Below are 21,359 nucleotides of genomic sequence, written 5' to 3'. Positions count from 1 at the left end.
GACAATCCAGCCCCATGGTGCCGGCCAGAGGTCTCACTTTTAAAATACAAATTTTAATTTTAAAAATACAAGGAAACTGAGGTTCAGAGAAGTCAGGTAACTTGCCCAGGGCCACACAGCCAGCAAAGGGGTAAAAATGAGATTAAACCCAGAGCCTGCCATTCTTACCACCCAAAGACCCCCCTTTTAACTTCCCACCACTCCCATCTAAACAACCACACAAGTGAACATTAAACTTGGGAGTGGAGCAGAATGGCATGAGCACCACTTAGCTGGCAGTAGCTGCAAGAAGCAAGCAGAGCTGGGCTCTGGAGGGAGGATCTAGGTCAAAGGTCAGGGACCGCAATGCCTAGTGGGGCAAGTAAATGTGGGAGGAGGATGGGGCAGGGCTGGTGTTAGTCAAGACCATTAAATATGCCTCAGATGCAGTCAGGTGGTGCCTCGCGGGACGATGGGCCCAGTGTGACCAAATCTTCCAAATTTTTAGGAGAACATGAAAGTTTGGATGAAGCAGAATCTCATGATTTTTTAAGATTTTACTTATTTATTTATTTGAGAGAGAAAAAGCAAATGAGAGGGAAAGGGAGAGAGAATCTGAAGGAGACTCTGCACTGAGCACAGAGCCCGACGTGGGGCTTGATCCCACGACCGTGAGATCATGACCTGAGCCGAAACCAAGGGCCAGATGCTTAACTGACTGAGCCACTCAGGTGCCCCAGAATCTCATGATTTTTATTTTTATTTTTTTTTTAAAGATTTTATTTATTTGACAGAGATAGAGACAGCCAGCGAGAGAGGGAACACAAGCAGGGGGAGTGGGAGAGGAAGAAGCAGGCTCATAGCAGAAGAGCCTGATGTGGGGCTCGATCCCATAACGCCGGGATCACGCCCTGAGCCGAAGGCAGACGCTTAACCGCTGTGCCACCCAGGCGCCCCAGAATCTCATGATTTTTAAGTGTGCGCAAATAACTGATTTTTTAAAAATGCTGTATATCTCAAAGAAATACATGTGTGAGTGGACTCTGCCCTGGGCCGTATCCTTGCTGCGGTGCGTATCATGAACCAGAGGGCAGAGGCCCCAACACCCAGTTCTTCCGACGATGGTAAGCCTGGCCTGGCAGAAGCAGCCCGTCTGTGATTCAGAACAGCAGAAATCAAGAACGGATGGAAAGGGCCTTGGAAATGAGGCTGAGAAGTCTGAGGGGCTATTAAAAGTTCTTCACCTCAACCAGTTACACAGAATTACCATGTGATCCAGCAATTGCACGCCTAAGTGCAGCCCGAGAGAAATGAAAACATACGTGCACGCAGCCACCGGTACACGAGCTAGTCACAACAGCTGAGGAGTAGAAACAACCCAAACATCCGTCAGCTGATGAATGGATGAATAAAATGTGGTCTATCCAATTTTTTTTTTAAGATTTTTATTTTATTTACTTGACAGAGAGCCAGCCAGCAAGAGAGGGAACAGTGGAGAGTGGGAGAGGAAGAAGCAGGCTCCCAGTGGAGCAGGGAGCCCGATGCAGGGCTTGATCCCAGAACGCCGGGATCACACCCTGAGCCAAAGGCAGACGCTTAACAACTGAGCCACCCAGGCGCCCTCTATCCAATGTTCTGTTGAATATCATTCACAAGAATAAAACAAGTCCTGGTGTGCGCTGGCACAGGGACGCACCCCGACATCGCGCGCTCAACGAGAAAGCGAAACACAAAGGCCACCCGTCGCGTGAGGTCGCTTAGATGCCGTGGCAGGGGCAGATCCACAGACACATAGAGGGGGTCGGCGGCTGCGCGGGGCTGGGAGGGAATGTGGATGAGGGTAAGGGTATCTTTTGAGGATGATAAAAACATTCTAAGATTGACTGTGGTGGGTGCATGGCCGTGAATACACTAAAATCCACTGGATTGCGTGCTTTAAATGGGTAAATTGTCTGATATGTGAACTCTATCTCGAATAAGACTTCTTAAAGCAAGCGTTAGAGCAGGAAGGGGAACCACGACAGAGATGCCACGGAATGAGGCCATCTCCGATCTACCGGCGAGACGAGCTTACAGAGAGGGGGCTGGTGGTGATGTAACCAGCAAGGCGGCATTCAGGCAAATACGGGAAGTAACAAGGGCCACAGCAAGTGAAGTAACAGCGAAACGCAAAGAAAGACATTCGTCAGGGGAAGAGTAAAAGCTGGGTGGTGTGTGGCTGGATCTGAGGGGCCGTTCGGAGTCGTGACCTGGAGTGTGGTCTCTGGAGCCAGGATGTATGAGTTCAAGTACCCACTCCGCCGCCTTTAGCTCTGCGACCCCACGTGAGCGGCTCTAACTCACATATACACAGGGGATAGTGGCATCCCTCCCTTGTAGGGCTGCCGTGAGCATTAATGAGTTAACACATCTATGGGGGCTGGGCAGTGCCTGGCACACAGGAGCCGCTGGTAGACCCTGGCTAGGATCTGTATTATTACAAGAGCTGCAAGAGAGGGGCCACCGGCCAGGCAACGCAGGGCACCGTCACCATCTGGAAATAGAGAAGCCAGAAAACGTAGCTGGTGTTTCCTGAGAGAACATCAATGACGGTTTACGTTCGAAGTCTGCTGAGCCTGCAGTGTGACATCCAGTGACGACCTCTAGAAGGCCGGCTAGAGGTAGGACTGGAGCTTGGATAGGCAATGAATGCCACAGATATACTGGATTTCATCAAATCCAAAATGCCGATGGTGAAAGCATCACTGCTTTACAACCACTAAGAAAGAGACAAGCTGCCACCGACGTCAACCACGGTGCCCCATCAGTGGTACAAGCAACTTCAGAGATGTTCAAATAAAAAAAAAAAAAGTGTGTCCTGGAATCAGCAAATTACAGGTTTAAGAGTATAAACGGGATAGTTAAAGCTTTGAGAACAGATGAATTTTTGAGGGAGAGAACACAGCAGAGTCCTTAAAAGCTCTGTTATCTGTTTGCTATTCATTAGTTTAGCAAATCCCCCAGCAGCCCTCTTTCTATTTTTATCCTCTCTCAATCCATGGGGAGAACGCACTTCACAGGTTTACTACCCCCTGTGTGAAAGAGAGCTTCCTTTAGTCCTTAATTTCAAGCTTCAGGGAGCGCCTGGGTTGAGCACAGCCTGAAGACTTGTGGCCTTCCATCCCTTCTCAGTTCCTTCTGCCTTTTCACCTCTCCGGGAGGGGTCACGAAGCCAACCACAGGACAGGAAGTCAAGTCAGGGGGCCGCGTCTCCTGAGGATGCCAACCGCTCCATTTTTCCCCTAGTGACCACCAATTATTGTGAACTGATTTTTCCTGAAAACGATCTATATTGACTCCTGGTATCCTTCCCTAGATTCAAAGTTGAAGGTGAAAAACCCGCTGATGTATAAACAAGGACAGAAAAAAACTCGACCAGGTTGGACAACTGGAAGCAAGATCCCCCATACATCTGGCTTCCAAACGGCTCAAGTCCAGCACTACCCAAGATCACAAGATCACCAGCATGGGAGACCCATTGCTTTGCCCCTCGGCTGTGCTGCCCCTCAAACCTTCATGGAGTAGAATCTCATGGAAGACAAGTGAAGCTGTGTCCCACGTGCTTGACGAAGACTCCCACAGGGCTCCTGGCTGGCTCAGCCAGTAAGGCATGCAACTCTCCATCTCAGTTACGAGTTTGAGCCCCACATCGGTGCAGAGATTACTTAAAAACAAAATCTTTAAAAAAAAAAAAAAAAAGAGGATTCCCACAAACCCACCAAACTGGCAAGGACAGGAAGGACAGTAGCACCCAATGCAGGCAAAGCTATAGGAGAACTAGGTATGGACACACTGTTGCAGATGTTGTAGAAAACAATCTAATAAGATGTAATAAGAGCTATAAAGTCGTTTCCACCGTGTGGCCTAGTAATTCCACTTTGGAAGCATACTCAAAGGAAAAATATTTTTTTAAATGGTAATGAATGTTCTAGAATGGTAGTGGTTGAACAACTTTGTGAATATGTTAAAAACTGCTGATTTGTACACTTTAAAAGGGTAAATTTTAGGATATGTGAATTATATCTTAATCTTTTATTTATTTTATTTTTTTTTAAAGATTTTATTTATTTGACAGAGATAGAGACAGCCAGCGAGAGAGGGAACACAAGCAGGGGGAGTGGGAGAGGAAGAAGCAGGCTCATAGCGGAGGAGCCTGATGTGGGGCTCGATCCCACAACGCCGGGATCACGCCCTGAGCCGAAGGCAGACGCCTAACCGCTGTGCCACCCAGGCGCCCCATCTTAATTTTTTAAAAGCTTGCAACGTACTATTTAAATAGCAAAAAGTGAAAACAGCCAAAATGCCTCATGATAGGGCAATTCATTTTCTGTGATACGAATACAATTGAACAGAAATACTGAACTTACACGTTACATAGATTGTCGAAACGTGGAAGTTTAAATACATATTCACGTACATATATGAGAAAGAGAGAGAGATGATATAGGTGAAGAATGGACATAAAGGAGTATTACAGACCAACTAGGGTCTATATGTCAGCCAACACAAGTCACAGAGAAGTCACGGAAACCGCCGAGAACACTGCCCCTGCCTCTCCTTGCCAGTTTGGAAGAACAGCATTCCCATTTGTAAAGTATTTCCATGTACGTTATTTCATTTAATCCTTAAAACGACCGCAAAAGAGAGGTAACAGGGGTTACCATCATTATACAGAGATGTGCTGAGGGGCGCAGAACTGGGACCAGAACCCCCCTCCCCATTGCCTCCACACTGTGGGAGATCCGGATTTTCCCAGGAAAACACGGAGTTAAGAACAACAAAACTGAAAGCTATCTGTGATTCTTCCCAATACCTTCGGGGATAACTAAAAATAAAAATCGGTGAGGGCCAAGGAGAGAGCAGGTCTGCTGGCAGCCCAGCGCTCTCTCTGGTCAGGAGGCCTGGCAGCTGCCCTGAGCTCATCTTGCAGACAGCCCTGCAGGAGGGGACACACGAGGCTGGACAGCGGGACAGCTGGTGTGCACCTGGGAGGACCTGGGCTGCCCTGGTCCCTGTGTGAGAGGCACGACCCAGCCATTCCGACCCTCAGAGGTCAGTATGCACCACGCTCCTCCCCCAGCATGTGGGCTCAGGGACCCTCCCAGGCAGGGACAGCTACACCACCCTCGGGAAGTCTCCCTCTTTCTTCCTGCCAAAAAACAAACCAAAAAAAAGCCTTCCACCCAGAGGGGAAAGTAGGGCAGCAAAGAGACGCAGAGACGCTCCAAGCACATCCTGGCAGGAAGGCCAACTGCCCAGGGCCTAGACAGACACTGCGGCCGCAGGCGCAGTGGTCCGAAGCTGGGGTTCTGAGGTGCCACAGACCTTGGATCACACTCCTGCGCCCCCAGAAAAGAGGGCAGCCCAGCCTGGATGGCTGCCCCTCGGGCCACCCGTGACGCAGCCCTCCTTCCCACGGGGCCTCCCAGTGGCCACAATGAGGGCCAGCAGGGGTCATCTCCACAAGGTGGCTGAGTGGCCCAGCCAGGTCACTCCTCCTACAGCCCAGGGTGTCGCAGCTTCAGGAGACCCCGATCCCCCAGAGTTTCTGTGGCTCTGAGAGCGGTGCCCCAGACGAGACTGAGAGGAGCGGGGGGCCCTGCGACCAGGGAAGGATGCTCTTCCTTTCCTCCCCCCTTCCTCCTCTCCCCCTCCTGCTGTGTGGTGGCCGAGACACTGCAGCAGACTCCTCCGGGCCCCAGGCTGCGGCAAGGAGGAGAGCTGCTCACCCAGGGAAGGCGGGCAGCCAGCCTCACCCACTCGGATGTTTGGGGGGTGAGGGAAGACATCCAAACGACCTTGCCGCTCAGAAGTCCCCTTCCCGGGGCCTGCGGCAGCTCAGGACCAGGACTGCTCCATTTCCCAGGCCTGGCATGCCACCAGGAGCTGGGCCACTCTGGAGCCTCCCCGCACAGGAGTCAGCAAGGGCTGCGCAGGCAGGGGTGGGGCACCAGGTGACTGCTGCTGCACTCTACCCTTCTGAAGCTTCAAGTCAGGCTGCTGGGCTCTAAATCCCACCTCAGAAACTTCCAGGCCATGCTCAGTCTCACTGCAGCAGAGCGCCCACTAAGCACACCCAACCACAGCAAGCCATCGTGACCTCCAGCAGGAGGGCAGTCCTTCCTCCTGCCCACTGCCCATCCCCAACCCCAGAAGGCATAGCCCAGGTCCTGATGTGTGGGTCACAGGGCTCCCTGGCTATGGGGGGGTGCTGCAGGGCCCCACATCTCCTGTCCTCTCTCTCCAGCCTGAACTAAAGTCTGTCTATAAGGGGCCCCCTGAGGGACGGGCTCCAAAGCAGCACCCAGAGGGGACAGCGAGGATCGGTGTTCGGGCCTCCAGAGCTGCACCAGGCCACTTTCTCAGCATGCAGAGAATGCTTGTCCTTCTGGGTCCCCAAGGCCCAGGAGACGGGGAGAACTCACTGTTGTCAGAGCTCCTACTTGCTATGAGGATGACCAAGGAGATCCAAACCCCAGGACAGCTGCAGTCCCATTGGCCCTCTCTGACAAGAACAGGCAGCTGAATCAGCCCGCTGGCCACACCCCTACTAGTTCCAAGCCCCTCAGGGGCTAGTGGGTCCCCTGCTGCCTGCCTGCTCTGGGTCTCCCTGTGCCTCTGGGCTGGAGTGAAAAAGCCTTGTGCTGGGGGGCACGGCAGCAGTGAGACCTTTCTCTCAGAACCCACACCCTGAAGGCAACTGGGCCTCTGCTTTGGTCCCACACAGCAGCCTTGAAGGCAGAGCCACTGTGCCCTCCCTCCTTGACCTCGGCTGTCTACTGCTATCCAAACCTGAGATTCTCCCTGCCTCAGGCCAAGCCTGGGCAAATAGACCTGCCCAGGCCTCTGCCTGCCTTTCCGTCTTGCCTTCTCCTTTACTTTCTCCAAAATCCAAAAGTACCTTTGCCGGGATAAGCAGGCCTGCAGTTTGCCTAGCCCCTGGCTCCGTAGGGACCCCACAAAAAAACAAAAACAAAAACAAAACCGAAAACACTAAAAACCTACACTGACATCAGAAACCAAAAGGGCAATGCGGTGGGAGGGTTAGAAGGAAAAAGGGGCAAGAGTGCAACCAGTAACTCCAGACACCGCAGCTCTTCCCCAGCCCAGTGTGGGCACAGGAAGGACTTGCCAGAAACGGGGGAGGAGTCTGGTGTCCTAGTCCTGCCGGTGGCTGAGCCAAGTCCAGGCAGAGACTGGAGCTGGCCTACAGAAGGGTAACAGCGGCACCTTCCCATCCCACCCCACGCTCTCGGCGCCAGATCTGAGGTTCATCTCTCTGTAGATGAAGCAAGGCCCAGCACTCACCCCCACAAGGACACAGGCACGAGGAGGAAATCCACCGCCTTGGCCTCTGCTGAGGACAGGAGGGAAATACGGAAGGGTCGGGGTGGGTTCCTGTAACCCACAAAGGCTCCACGCAGTGGGGAGAGGGCCTCTGTGCTGGTATGGGCTCCCGACTGGAGAAACCAAGCTCCTGTCAAGGACAGCAAAGCCCTCAGAGGCCTGGCTCCCGGAGCCCCGCCCCAGGCCCCCACCCCTCCCATTGTCTGCCTGTGTCATTCATTGTGGAGTCTGTACCAGGATACCCTCTCCCCCGTGAGCCTGTGAGATGTCGGGGGCAGAGGCTGTGCCTCACACCGACTGCACGGCCACAGCCCTCACACAGAAACTCCGGCACTGGAAACACACTTGAAGAGGGAGGGAGGGAAGCTGCAGAGAGTTACCAAGGGAAGGAGAAAGAAGAGGAACAGGCAAATAGCAGGAGACAGACCTACGGGACCCCCACCTGGGCCCAAAGGGTCTGGGGCCCTCCAGTCTGCCCAGGGGCACAGTGTGGGGTGGGGACAGTGGCCTCGGACACTCCAGCTCAGACCGCAGAAAGCAGCCAGCGGGATGGACTGGATGCAGCCATGCCAGAGGCAGACTGCACCCCAAGGACCTGGCCCCACCACTTCCTTCCCCGTGACCTTGGCCACACCACCAAACCGCATCAGTAGGTGGAGGCTAATAATAGGACCCACCTCATTCGGCCACTGGGGGGACTGACACAAGAATTCGCTTTTACTGTCTTGGGTCAGAACGGACGCTTTGAACGTAACAACGTGCTCCCAACAGGTGGTGAAATCACAGAATGCCAGAGCTCCGGGGAGCCTCGGGAGCTGCTGTCACCTCACCTCCCTGATGAGGGAAGTGACGTGCTGAGGTCACCCAGCAGGGACAGGTCCCACACTCCCAGGTCAACACTGCTCATTCATTCTGTATTCATTTGGCACATCCGACGCGTGCGCCAGGTGCCAGAAAGGAGAGGCCTGGCGCTCGTGGTCTGGTGAGAGATGCACATCGGGCCCGGAGAAGACCCAGAAAAGCCTGGAAGGCAGAGAAGGGAGGGACATGTGGCGCCCTGAGAGCCTGATGGGAGTGGACCTTGTCGAGAAGGGCCCTGAGCAAAGCTCCCCGAGAGCGCGGCAGCCGAGCTGGGAACCGACACACAGGAGGGACGGGAGGCGAGGAGCAGCGAGGCCGACGGTGCCACCGGCACAAGTCTGAGCAGCCCTCGAGCAGCTCTGAGGTCTCCACCACATCCACATAAAACTCAGGTTAACTTCCAGGTCTGCGTTCCCTGAGGGCAGCAAGGACAGGCGGGCTTTGCCTGCAGGCATGCCGGGCTTTGGCACGGTCCAGAGCTGGGCCCACAGCAGGCCCCGGAAGGAGACCACACGCCAGCAGAAACCCCGCTGAGCAGCAGCAGCCAAGGCACAGAGGCTGGGCAGACAGCCTCCAGCCCTGCCCGACCCAACCCCTCACCGGGCACAGGGCAGGTGGGTGCCGCGGAGCGGGGGACCATTCACACACCTTCTGCATCCACGGTCTCCTTCATGATGATCTCCACCCGCTCCACGTGGTGCCGGTTCCAGAGGCCATCCAAGGCCTTGCGGTTCTGGTCCCGGAAAGGCAGGATCTGAGCCACAGCCTGCCGGGGAAGCAGACCGGTTATGCTGCTGGTTCTCACGGTGAAGAAGGAATCCTGACGCCAAGGAAGGGCCCCAACTTCTCTACTCCCTGCTCGGAGAAGATGCTCTCAGGAGCCATTGTCCCTGGGCCTTAGGACTTCACAGCTCCAGACGGACTCCAAAAACTGTTAAGTGACCTCCGCAAGGGTTGCCAGCTTTTTATTTTGCAAGGAAAAAAGTATTTAAGATTACTTATCTTCTATTACCATCAGCTTTTAATAAAAGAGAGATATTTTAACACCAGAAACAGAACAAGAAAAACTTTAGATTGGATACATTCAGGAAGTGCTCTTTTCTCATTTTCCCAGAAACAAGCGAAAACCTCACCAGGTCAGACACTGGTCTGAGGTGCACTCTTTGGGAATGTTGCAGCTCCAAATGGGGCTGGCTAGAAGGCGATGCCTCTGTCCTGGAAGACTTATGAGGTGCCCACATACATGACCCTGGGCTCAGCAGCCTGGTCAGTACCAAAGAAGGCCACGCTGTGCGCTCTCTGCTGCTGTTTCTAGGAAGAGATGTTCTGGAGGCACTCGGAGGGCATGCTCAGAGTGAAGTGGCCGGCCAGCCCTCATCAGCCAGGAGCTCAGCCCCAGCCTCTGCCACAGTACCTGGCTGGAAAGCATGGACTTAGGGTCCCTGATCACTGTAAGATCTTGTTTCCAGCCTTCTGGCTCAAAACAGAACTCAGGAAGACAGAGATACTGAAAAAAGGCAGATGGGTGTGGAATACCTTAGTTCCCACACCATGACCCCCTGGAAACCAGGTGGACGCCAGCACAGAGGACACAGGGCAATGAGAAACAAAGTGCTGGCCACGTGGACGAGGGCCACCCATCCTGCCCTTGCTGCTCGGTTTTTCCTTCAACCTCTCACCGCCTGCCCACCTTCAGGACAACCATGGGAGCTCCGATTTCACAATGGCTCCAGGCCTAATCCCACAAGTAGCAGTATGGCTCTGTTGATGGGGTCTACCCATGCCTGGCTCACTTCAACCCTGGCAAGCTCTCAGCTGAAACTCACCTGCTTGCCCAGGTAATGGTCCACCCGGTACATCTCCTTCTCTTGGAAAAAGCTCCCAAGTTCCGTAGCCAGCTGCTGGGCTGAGAGGCGGTCATGGCCAAAGGGCTTCTCCAGGACAACCCGCAGCCAGGCGCCTGGGCCCGGGCGGCAGCTGCTGTTGATGTTGCGGGCAATGTCCGCATAGGCGAAGGGTGGCACTGAGAAGTAGAAAATCCTGCCAGCCTCCTGGAGGCCTTTGTGTTGGAGCTGTGCCTCAATGTCCTTGCTCAGGGCCATATAGTCCTCACTCGTCCTCAGGTGGCGGTACTGGCTCAGCTGCTGGAACTGGCCCCTGAGTTCGGCACAGCGCCCGGGTGCCATGTCTTCAGGGCAGGAGAGGGACTCCAGGACCTTGGCGATGAACTCCTGGCCCTGCTTGGTGGACGTCAGAGCAGCCCCATGGAAGCTGAAACTGTAGCCCTTCCCCACCTCATCCAGGTACAGCTGGAACAGTCCCTGCCATAAGTATTTTTTGGCCAGGTCCCCAGTCGCTCCCAGCAGGATGATGGACACATGTCCCTGGAGCTCCTGGGCCTGCAGGCAAGCCAGAAGGGCCATGCACATCGCCACCACGAGCATCTTCCACCAGCCAGGGAGCCTGGGCAGAGGTAAGACAGACAAGGAACAAGGAAGGATCAGACATGGTTCAGGTGGCTGGGATGTGGAGGTAAACACATTTCTAGGCTATCAAACATTTCCTGCCTGGCAAAAAACCACCACGTGTTTTCTCAGAAAAATGTTATAATCCCAAAGTTTGCCCCTCCCTCCACAGCAGCTTGGCTTCTGTGTCAGGAAGCTGGTGGGTAGGAAGCCTATTCTGTAAACAGGGACTATGCCCAGGAAGGTGGTAGGCCACTTGCTAGAGTCGGGCCTCTGTGCTGCAGGAAGCACCAGGGAGGCCCACAGGGCGGCCACGGGATTGGAGCTGTCCACTCTCTGACCACGGCCAGTCTCATCCACAAGCACAGGGCACCGGGACCATCAGCACAGCTCGGGAATAGGTAGCAGGGCCTCAGGTGATGGCTGGAACTACGAGAAGATATGATCACCCGCTCCCACTCCTCCCTTTGCTTCTCCCATGTCCACTGGGCTCCAAGCACAAAATGATTACTAGTAACTGTTACAGTGTAGTGATTAAAAACATAGACTCTGGGGGCGCCTGGTGGCTCAGTCGGTTAGGTGTAAGCATGACACCTGGTCTCAGCTCAGGTCTTGATCTCAGGGTCGTGAGTTCAGGCCCTACACTGGGCTCCACACTGGGCGTGAAACCTACTTTAAATAAGTAAATTAATTAAAATAAAATAAAGTAATAAAAAATAAAAATGTAGTCTCTGGAACCAAATGAGGTTGAATCCCAGCTCAACTCCTTACTGTTGGACCTTGGACAATTATTTCACCTCTCCACACCTCAGTTTCCTCATCTGAAATGGGGGTGATAGTGACCTACGTCACACGGTGTTATAAGGACAGATGAGTTAATAGTTATAAATGCTCAGGACACTGCCGACCACCTACGAAGCACTACAGAAGTGGTGGCTGTTACTATGGTCTGCCACTGACAGCAGCAACCCCGAACTAAGTCCTTCTGCGCAGAAGATCTCGCTGCGTCCAGAGAAAAGCCCTGAAAAAAGACCAGTGGAGTGGATACTATGAGAGTTTCCCTTCCGCAGAGAGCAAAGCTGAGGCCCGGGTGGTGAGGGAGCCTGGGTGAGGAAGCGGGGAGCCAGACAGGCACCTCTCTGGCCCCTGAGCTGCCACCCAGCAAATGCACGCCTCAGCCTCCCTGAGGGAGCCTCACATCTTGGCTGGTTTCCAGCCTCATTTAAAGCAGCTGACATGTAGGAAAGGCCAGAGGCCGCGGACCTGCCACAAATGCCACCAGAGGATTTGCATACACTTGTCTTCTGTTCTGACCAACGCTGTGGGGCTCAGTGGGCTCCACTCGTACTCCACGGATCTCCTGTTCCAATTTCCCAGCAAGGCCAGTGCTTTGAAGGAAAGGGAGAGGCGGTGACAGGGAAAGTAATCACGGTCAGCAACTCGGCTCTCAGAAATAGCAGGGCAATGGGGCCCAGCCTGGGGCGCTGGAGCAGTGAAGGAGGATTCGAGATTACTGACAGCAGGTGCTCCCAGACGAGGGAGTAACACAAACGTCAACAATGAGGATCTAATCTGTTGTTCAGGTAGGGAAACTGAGGTTTAAAGAGATACCTGGCCAGCTTACCTTCCTGCATCCCTATACCGTCCTCCATCCTGAGGGACCGGAGCAGCCCTCTGACTGAAAGCAGCACCCCCCCCCACTTTTCCTTCTGCCTCTTCCTCATCTCTCTCAGTCAACAGCCAAACCAAGGTGAGGGGCCAACAGCAGTATCTGCATACCAGACATTTCCACTACTGGGGCTTTAACCGGAGGATCCAGGGACCAGCTGAGTGGCCTCCCAGGCTTCCCCTTCCACTCCCTTCACCTGTACACTCACTCCCAAATCAGATGGGCTGCAGGACCATTCTACTTTCTTCAGCTTCCCAATCCCCGTTCTTGGCCTTTCCTGCATTTCTTTTTTAACTGGCAATCGCCCCTGTCTGGAGGGAAGAAAAAGCTGCAAGGTCAGTGCGGGAAAGAGGCGGTGAGAAACCTGAAGCCCAGAGAACAGCCTGGAGAAGCAGGAGCCTCCAGCTGGCAAGCTGCATCTCCGAGCTCCTGATCCGACACGGGCAGCCAGGGCCCTGGACGTGCTGGGGACAAGAGAAGGAGCTCAGGAACCTCAGAGAGCCCGGACAGGCAGGTGAGGAGCCCCAAAGGCCAGTACCTTGACCCCAAGCCCAGAAGACTGCAGAAATGGCATGTCCCAAAGCCGGAGCCCCCAGTCACTGTGCTCGCCAGCTTCCTCGGTCAAGTGGAGGAATGTGGCATTTGGGTCCAAGCACCAGGCTCGAGACCACCTCCTCCGGCTGTGCGATCTACTTAGGTCACCTGCTCAGTTTGGGCCCACATTGCCTCACCATAAAACAGGGCTAATACCGCCAAACCAAAGGGGGGGTTGGAACGACGAGCTGAGGTGACACAGGTGACAAACCACTATGCAGACGTTAACTGCCTTAGCTAAACGGAAGGCCCCTCCTGGCTCCTAACGGGGGCACAATGCCACTGTCAGGGACATGTGCATGTCCCTTGTCTCACTGGCATTCACGTCCCACTCCCCAGCTTCGTCCCGATGCCCTGCCCTGAGAGGGGGCAGACAGCGACGGGTACAGCTGTCCTCCCTGCTGCCCCGACGGGGACATAAACAGGCTCAGAGAAGCCGCCCGCCCAAATCAAGAATGGGGCCCCAGCCCGGGAGCAGGGGTGAGGCAACAGGGAAAGCAGATGGCTCTGATCCATCCACTGGTGGTTTCAACGGCTCGCGTGCCACCAGGCTCTACCCGCCAAGGGCGTTCTGCAGCACTGCCTCCTGCCTCTGCGCCTGCGTGGAGAGGAACGGGCCCGAGGACACCTCCTGAAGTTACACACTTGAAGTGAGCCCCAAAGCATGGATGTGGCCTTCCAACAGCTGGAACTGCCATGGACGGTTTCTATTTTTAATTAAAAAGTAAATAAGAAAACTGTTGTTGAAAAGTTTGAAGAGCTCTGGCACCGGAAGGACAGCGGGCCCAGCCTAGGTCTCCCTTCCTTGTCCACGATAGGAAGAGACTTCGCCGGAGGACTGCACTTCCCTGACCCCAGATTCTGTGTTTTCTACGGAAAGGAGATATCCCCTCTCTTACCAGTGAGATGCCAGTGCTCCGCCTTTCCACGGAGCAGTGAGGGGCTTGGCACCTTAGACCCGGGCAGCAAGGCCCCGGAAAGGGGACTCAAAAGGACACGAGGAGCTGATAACTACGTGTCATTCAGAAGTTAACACTCTCTGAAGCTTTAACTTCAGCGTGTGGAGGATGCAATTTCATTTACTACAAATATTATTCAAGATACTTGCCAGAAACACACTACACTAGGAAGCGCAAGACGGTGCTGCGGGGGCCTCCTCGGGGAGGAGGTGAGACCTTCTTCGGACAGGCTCATCTTAGCGGCAGGCCTGACAGGGCACATGGCCACAGTCCAGGGCATCTTCCACGGCTCCCACACCAGCCGCAGGGGTTCCCATCAGGCATCCTGGGGGACTCACCTTTTAAAGTACAGCTGTGCCAACATTCCCAAAGCCGTGAGTGCTGACCTGGCCAGCCAGAGGGTCTGGATCAGAATCAGGGTTCCAGTCTTTGTTTCTGGGGAGCACTCCTGCAGCCGTGCCTGACCTGCCCTAGCATGGACCCAGCGTGTGCGGGCGCTCCAGGGGCAGGGTGGTTTCTGGTAAACCACAGGAGGAAACAGCTGTGGTCCTCTATTCCCGGCAGACAAGGGGCGGGAGAAAGGAGCGAGGGAGGTAAAGGTCAGTAGCTGCTGCAACACTTCCCTTTCCCAATGCCACACTGACACCTTTGACCTCTACCTTCTATTTGCCAAGCAGGAAGGAGGGAAGTTTTCTTCAAATCACAGCCTGGGAGTTTGGAATTTCTGAAAGAATGTGTGGGAGTAAAACAAGAGTTCAAACTGAAGATCATTTTTAACCACAGTGGGAGGGGACATGCCCAGTCCCCTCTATAATCACTGACTCAAGCGTCTTTCCTGCGCTCTCCTTGTTCGGGACCATTGGCACCAAACATAGCCATGCAAGTCAAGCCCTTCAGCTGCTTTGAGACCTGTACCCCTTTCCCTACTTGTTCCCTTTGGGGCTAGACTGGGGACAAGAGTTACAAGATCAGGCTCTGGGGCCCTTTTCCCTCCCTGATCTCACTGAATCCTTACATCCATCACCTCTTTAGGTGTCTTGGGTCCCTGTGACCCCAGGGGTGGGCTGGAGCCACCTTGGACCAGCCCACAAGATTCAACTGCTGTATTTTCAGCAACTTTTCAAGCCAGGTGTTAAACACAGCCATTATTAAAAACCAAATCGCACAAATTTATAACCAAATAAACTGTATTAAAAATAAAAGTAATAAATACTTTTAATACTTAATAAATTACTGCTCATCATTTCCTAATTATTTGACTGCATTTTACTCTCCACCTGTACTCTTGACATTGACATCTACTGTATCTGTAAGGTGAAGATATTCCATACTGGGGTGCTTGCGACGGCCAGTGCAGGACTACTGCACCACAGGTATTGGCAGATGCTGTAAATCAGGCTCCCCATCACCAGCCCCCACCCCGGAGAGTTGTCACACATTTACCAGCATACACCACCAGGCCTCCATCTCCATTCTGGGCTTTCTCCCCTCAACTCCGTCTCAATCAACTGCTACTCTGACACCATTAGTTGGACGCCTACAAGACTTACTATGTTCAAAACTGAACAGACTTCTCCCCCAACCTGCTCCAAATGCAGATTTCCCCAGCTTCAGCAAATGGCAACTCTATTCTTCCAGGTGCTGAGGGCAGAAACTTTGTGGGGGGAGGGGTAAGTCACCCAATCTATTAGCAAATCCTGTAATTTCTATCATCAAAACTTTTCCAGAACACAACTAGTCACCACCTTCCACCATCGCACTCTGGTTCTAGCCACCATCACCACTGTCTGGGTTACTGTAGGAACCACCTAACTGACCTCCCATTTCTGTCCTTCCCTGAACATGATACTCACCTTTTTATGGCCTCCCACACACCACCTCTTTGATCTCTTCTGCCACTTGTCCCCTCTAGGCATCAGCCTCCCATCCTCCTGCCTCAGGACCTTTGTACTTGCTGTTTGCTCTGCCTGACCTACTTTTCCCTGCCGCTGTCCACAAGGTTCACTTCCACACTGACTTGAATTCTTTGCTGAAATGTCACCTTCTCTGTGAGGCTTTCTCAGTCGACTCTGTAAAGTTGCAAACCCCCACCTCCATCTCACTCCCTGCTTTCTCTCCGCAGTACCCATCAGTCTCTAATGTGCTGTCTGTGGAAAGTGTATTTGTTTGGCTTATTCTCTGGTGCCCCTCCCCTCAAAAATGTAATTGCCAATGAGGGCAGGGGGTTTTGTGCTTATCTTCAGTATCCAAAACAGGGCCTGGCACGCAGAAGGTGCGCTGTAAGTATGCGCTGAACGAACAAATAAATTCCATCTGCAGAAGACCCCTGTCCCCTGTGTAGGAGCTATCTGCATCTGAATGATGGCACAAAGGAAGACCTGTCTACTGCTGACCCCAAGCGCTGTGACACAGTACACGCTAACAGCAGCTTCCTAACTGTAACAACACTATTAATAATAAAAGAAACACTTACAGAGTATTTCACTGTACGCCGGATATGAGAGCTTCGGTCATATTCATCAATGGAGTTAAATTCTTGCCACAACCTGAGATAGGTACCACTATTATGCCTGTTTTTAGAATGAGTACAGAGGAAACCAAGGTACAAAGAAGGGAAAATAACTGACCAAAGGGCAGGCAGCTCAGAGGTGATCAGATGTGAATACAGGCAGTCTGGCTTCAGCACCGACCTCCCACCTCCCAGGAAACGCAGGACACATCCCCCAGTGGTGAAATTTAAAACACTGTATTGGTGGGGACACCGATTCTGCTCCACTAAGAGGCTGGAACAACAGTGGTGTAAACAGTCTATTTCTCTCATGTGTCGCAACCACAGAGTAGGAAAACAAGTCAATAAGAAGCACAAAATGAGGCAATCCATATAAAGCACGCGGCAGGATACTTGGCACAGAGCAAGCACCCAAGAAATGTTAGCTTCTATCATTATTAAACCAACAGCATCATGGGTAAAGGAACTTTTCTTGCTAGCTTCTTGGAACTGCTACAGGATGAATTAAGCAGCCCACAATAGAAAAAATGCCAAGAAACAGCTCACCAACAGCTTCATGACCTTCCAGTCATACCGATGAAAAATCAAAGAAATATCGTGCTAAAAAGGTTCAAAGTCTCCACTCCAGCCCTTGAGGGGATTTATAATCTGGCCCAAAGAATAGGGGCATAAACCCCTCACTCTGTAGCCACAGGCCAAAGGCCACAGGCCTTTCACCCAACTACCCGGGGCCTCTTCTCCAGCTGTGAAACGGGGACCCAGCCACCTCATTTCAACATTGGGCCAAAAAACCCAGATCATGGCTGTGAAAATACTTTAGGGGGCAATGGTGTTAAGAGCTCTCCCAGACAGACAGCCACCTGGCTCCCAACTCAGGCAAGCAAAGAGCAAAACCAGATTTCCTGCTCTGCCCCGGGGTTAGGGTCTGGCAGAAACCACGTGGGAAATCTGGCATCAGTGACATCTTACCTTGTTCAAATTCCACCAATACAGTGAGAAGAGCCTAGACCACTGATGACCAGAGGTGCCTCTTGGCTTCCCTTTTAGATGACCTAAAACCATCTGACTGTAAGAGTAACTTAGTGAACTCCAGTCTTTGGATAAAAATAACCTGAATGTTTGCCTAGAGTGGTTGTTTGCTGGGCAGTCATGTACCTCAAAGAAAAGTTACACAAAGTACTGCCTGAAGAATGAGCTCTGCTCATGCCAAACACGGAGCATTTTTATCTCAGGTGCTCCTAAAACTTACCAAAAGATTAGTCTTATAAGCTCAAAAAGTCTATCCACCATCCATCACTGCAGAGAATGTAGAAAATAATTTCAAATATGCCACTCTACATCAGTCTCCCCTAATTTGCTCCCTTTCATGAGCCACCGGCCCTGTTGGGAGGACAGGGGGTTGGGTGAGCAAAGAATTTAGGTTTATGATCTTTCCAGAAGTTCTCATTTACGACTACATTCAAGTTTAAGTGAGCTGGTTTTCAAAGATACGGGTTCCTTCACTTCTGGAAAACTATTCACTGGATGGGAGTCTTGCAAACTTTGATTGAAACCTGAGGGCTAATGCCAAAGATTAAGCTGATCCCAGGAAAAAAGCACCGTTGTTCCTCCTCTCATTGAATTAACTTCCAGAAAGCCTAGGAAAAAGGACGCCCCCGGCCCTTCTAAACTAGCCTTGAGGGGCCTGGCTGCCCCCTGCAGCCAAGGGATCTGCAGGGGAGGAAGTGAAGGATTTATTTTGAGGGCGTTGGGCTCGGAGGGAACTCGGGCAGACTCTGGCCCCCGCCGGAGTCGGAGCACAGACTTGAGACGCTTCCCAGCAAAACGCCCGAGGAGCTCACGCCGCGCGCGGCCAGCCTCCCGGGCAGCGGGGCCCACCGACCTCAGGCTCGGCCCCGCGCAAGCGCGCAGCCGCCGGCCGGTTACGAACAAGGCCCGCGCCTTAGGAGCCGGAGACCGAGCGGGGGAGGCAGCTTACTTCATCTCGCCCGTCAGAGCCGGGAAACGTCGGCGGCGGCGCGGAGCGCACGGCGTGGCGGGCCGGGCTCGGGCCAGGCGGGGGCTCCGCGCATCCTCTCTCGCAGGCGCGGCCCAGCCCGACAGGTGCGCGTCACGCGGCCCCGCGTCGGACGCGCGCTCGGGTTTCGCCGAGAGGAGCCGGGGGTGACGGGCGCGGAGGGCGCGGGGCCAAGTCGGCCCGGCCACCCCTTCCCTGCCCCACGCGAGCCGCGTNCGCAGGCGAAGCCACGCCCCCTCGGTCGGGGTCGCCCGGAGGTGGGGGGAGGCGGGGCCTCCCGACTGATTTCTTGGTTAGCGTGGATAGGGCGGGACTTCAGAGCCAAGTGGGCGGGCAAGCGGCCCAGGACTCTGCTGTCTATCTGAGGGGCTCCCTGTGAGACACACGAATGGCCGGGGGAAGTGGTGGTGTGAAGGAAGCCGGGAGCCCGGGTGGCTGGGTCCTCCCCGGGATCTGGCATGAGCTGTGGGACCTGGAACGGGTTACCTGGGCTCCTCGGGCCTTGCTTTTCTCCATCAGCCGCTGGGTTCATCCTGCTCGCCCCGAAGTGGTGATTTAGGGGTCGCAGAGCACGCTATGGCCATTTCTGCTTGCACCCACGTGCCCTTGAAGACCCAAACCTGTTCAAGGGGGACAATGAGACAGTGTGCCTCAGCGGTGACCCGGCCTGTGACAAGTACTCAGGAAATGGGGGCCCACACCTGTGTGGCTTTATTTGCAAGACAGTAAATGGGACTAGGCCTTCGCTGTAGGGTGGTGGCGGGGTGCGCACATGAGATGACATGGTCAGCTGCTCTTCCAGCACTCAGTGGCTGGTACGCCAGCCCTCTACCCCTGTCCTTACCAATGTCGTGCAGTCTCTGACCCTCGCTCTGTAGCAACCTCGTGCCTGCTTTTCTCCTAGCCCCATAGAGCTATCGCCCTCCCCCCCACCCCAGCCATGAGAGAGGCAGCTGCTCCTTCCTGAGTGAAGATCCTGAGTGACCTTGGGTTAATGAAGGGCCACCCAGGACCACTTCCTGGACGTAAACACCACCGCCCCCATCCCTACTCCTGGAGCATCTTAGCTCTGCCCCTTCCCCAGACTCACCTTCCTCCCAACACAGGGACAGGAGAATGCATGGTCACCTCTGTTGAAAAGTGCAGACCACCCAGAAGAGGAGTTCTGACTGGAAAGGAAAAGCTTGTAGCAGCTTTTTTATTTCATGAAGCCTCTATTAGAGGTAGAGCATTGAGGACTAGCAGAGGGAAGTTGGCAGTGGCCAGCAAAACTAAGCGAGGCCAACAGGCATGATTACCACAGAGGATATTGGGCAAGAGGGTTCCAAGAAGGCTGGGAAGCTGAAGGGGGTGGGGCCCCACCATCACCAAGGCCAGGGGGCCATCTGGGGGACTGCAGGGAGCTGCCAGGCCTCAGGAGGAATTAAGGCCATACTGGGTGGGACCTGGGTGGAGGTCAAGGAGCCAGGTACCCACTGGGCTGGAAATAGGCAGGAGGGTCTGGGGTAGGAGCCAGCCAAACCAGTCTGGATGATGCTAGGACTCTTGGCCAAGAGCCTTCCCATGTTTTGTAACCCTGGGTGCACCATGCCTCGCATGACTGTATAAACTGGGGCCAAGGGAGATACAGATGAGAGAAGGCAGGTGCTCAAAGACTGACACAGCCGTCACAAGGGTGATCTGTGGGTACCTTGATGGCATCTTTAAAAATATCTCATGAAGACACCTGGGTGACTCAGTCGGTTAAGCACCTGCCTTCAGCTCAGGTCATGATCCCAGAGTCCAGGGATCAAGCCCTGTATCCAGCTCCCTGCTCAGTGGGGAACCTGCTTCTCCCTTTCCCACTCCCCTTGCTTGTGTGCACGCATGCACTCTCTCTCTCTCTCTCTCTAATAAATAAATAAAATCTTAAATAAATAAAATATCCCATAGCCAAGTCAATCATAAGCAGCTTTTTAAAAATTATTTATTAATTTACCTGAGAGAGAGAGAAAGAGAGAGCTCATGCACATGCAAGCAGAGGGAGGAGCAGAGGGAGAGGGAGAGAGAATCCTCAAGCCAACTCCCTGCTGAGCATAGACCCCCCCACACACACACACACAAGGGACTTGATCCAACTATTCCAAGATCATGACCCGAGCTGAAAGCAAAAGTTGGCTGCTTAACCCACTGAGCCACCCAGGTGCCCCAATTGTAAGCAGCTTATTAAGGAAATGCGTGTGTCCACTTAGGTGTCAGTGGGGCGGGGTCTGAGGAATGACGTGGAATGAGCTTAGGATGTCACAACTGTTCTCCCCATTGGTCCTTCCACTCCTGCACATCACAGAGACATTTTCATTTCTCTACCCTCCTCCCTCACTTTCAAAGTGCTTCTCCCAGGATCGTCCTGACTCTGTACCTTCTAATCTGATCTGGACCATTGCTTTGCTTTCTTTCCATCATGAAAACAATTTGGTGTCATCCAGGTGCAAGAGTATTGCCCCCCCCAAATGCACAATTCTAGAACCTTGTCCATTTGGGCCTGTGACTGGCTTCTGCACATTTGCCTCATTTGTGTGCTCCCAGCAGCTACAAGGCACTCCAAGCTCCATCACGGGGGACCGGCTGTGCCCCAAACCCTCTGAAGGAAGCCAGAAGAAAGGAGCAATGCCAGGTGGGGCCCCCTGTGACCCAGACTGTGTCTGTGGCTTCCTCCCTCTCAAGGAGCACCCTACGGCTCTCTTTGCGAAGCAGATTTTTTTTCATCTTCCTAAACTGAGGGGTAGGCAGAAGTCAGGGTTAACTCAGCCTGCTTCACAGACATGGAAAGTGAGATCCAGAAAGATGAATGACTCACAAGTGATGTCTGTGGAGTTAGAAATAAAATCACGTTGCCGTTTCTATTTTCAGAAGCACTCACTAAGTCAGCTTTGCTTGCTCG

General features: G+C 53.5%; 1 protein-coding gene across 1 annotated transcript in view; it reads right to left on the bottom strand.

Moving 5' to 3' along the window:
• The window catches only part of H6PD (hexose-6-phosphate dehydrogenase/glucose 1-dehydrogenase), a 30,005-nt gene extending 11,349 nt beyond the window's left edge, over window positions 1–18,656 (bottom strand). The window contains exons 1-4 of the mRNA XM_034671176.1: window positions 18,401–18,656; window positions 14,252–14,464; window positions 10,053–10,689; window positions 8,875–8,992 (exon numbers count right to left, since the gene is read on the bottom strand). Coding sequence (XP_034527067.1) covers window positions 8,875–8,992; window positions 10,053–10,689; window positions 14,252–14,464; window positions 18,401–18,405 — 973 coding nt within the window. The 5' untranslated portion in view covers window positions 18,406–18,656. The remainder of the gene's footprint in view (window positions 1–8,874; window positions 8,993–10,052; window positions 10,690–14,251; window positions 14,465–18,400) is intronic.
• Between the last annotated feature and the right edge of the window lie 2,703 nt (window positions 18,657–21,359).

Source organism: Ailuropoda melanoleuca, chromosome 11, assembly GCF_002007445.2.
Source record: "Ailuropoda melanoleuca isolate Jingjing chromosome 11, ASM200744v2, whole genome shotgun sequence".
NCBI classification, from domain to species: Eukaryota; Metazoa; Chordata; class Mammalia; order Carnivora; family Ursidae; genus Ailuropoda; species Ailuropoda melanoleuca.
This window is presented reverse-complemented; position numbering and strand designations above follow the sequence as displayed.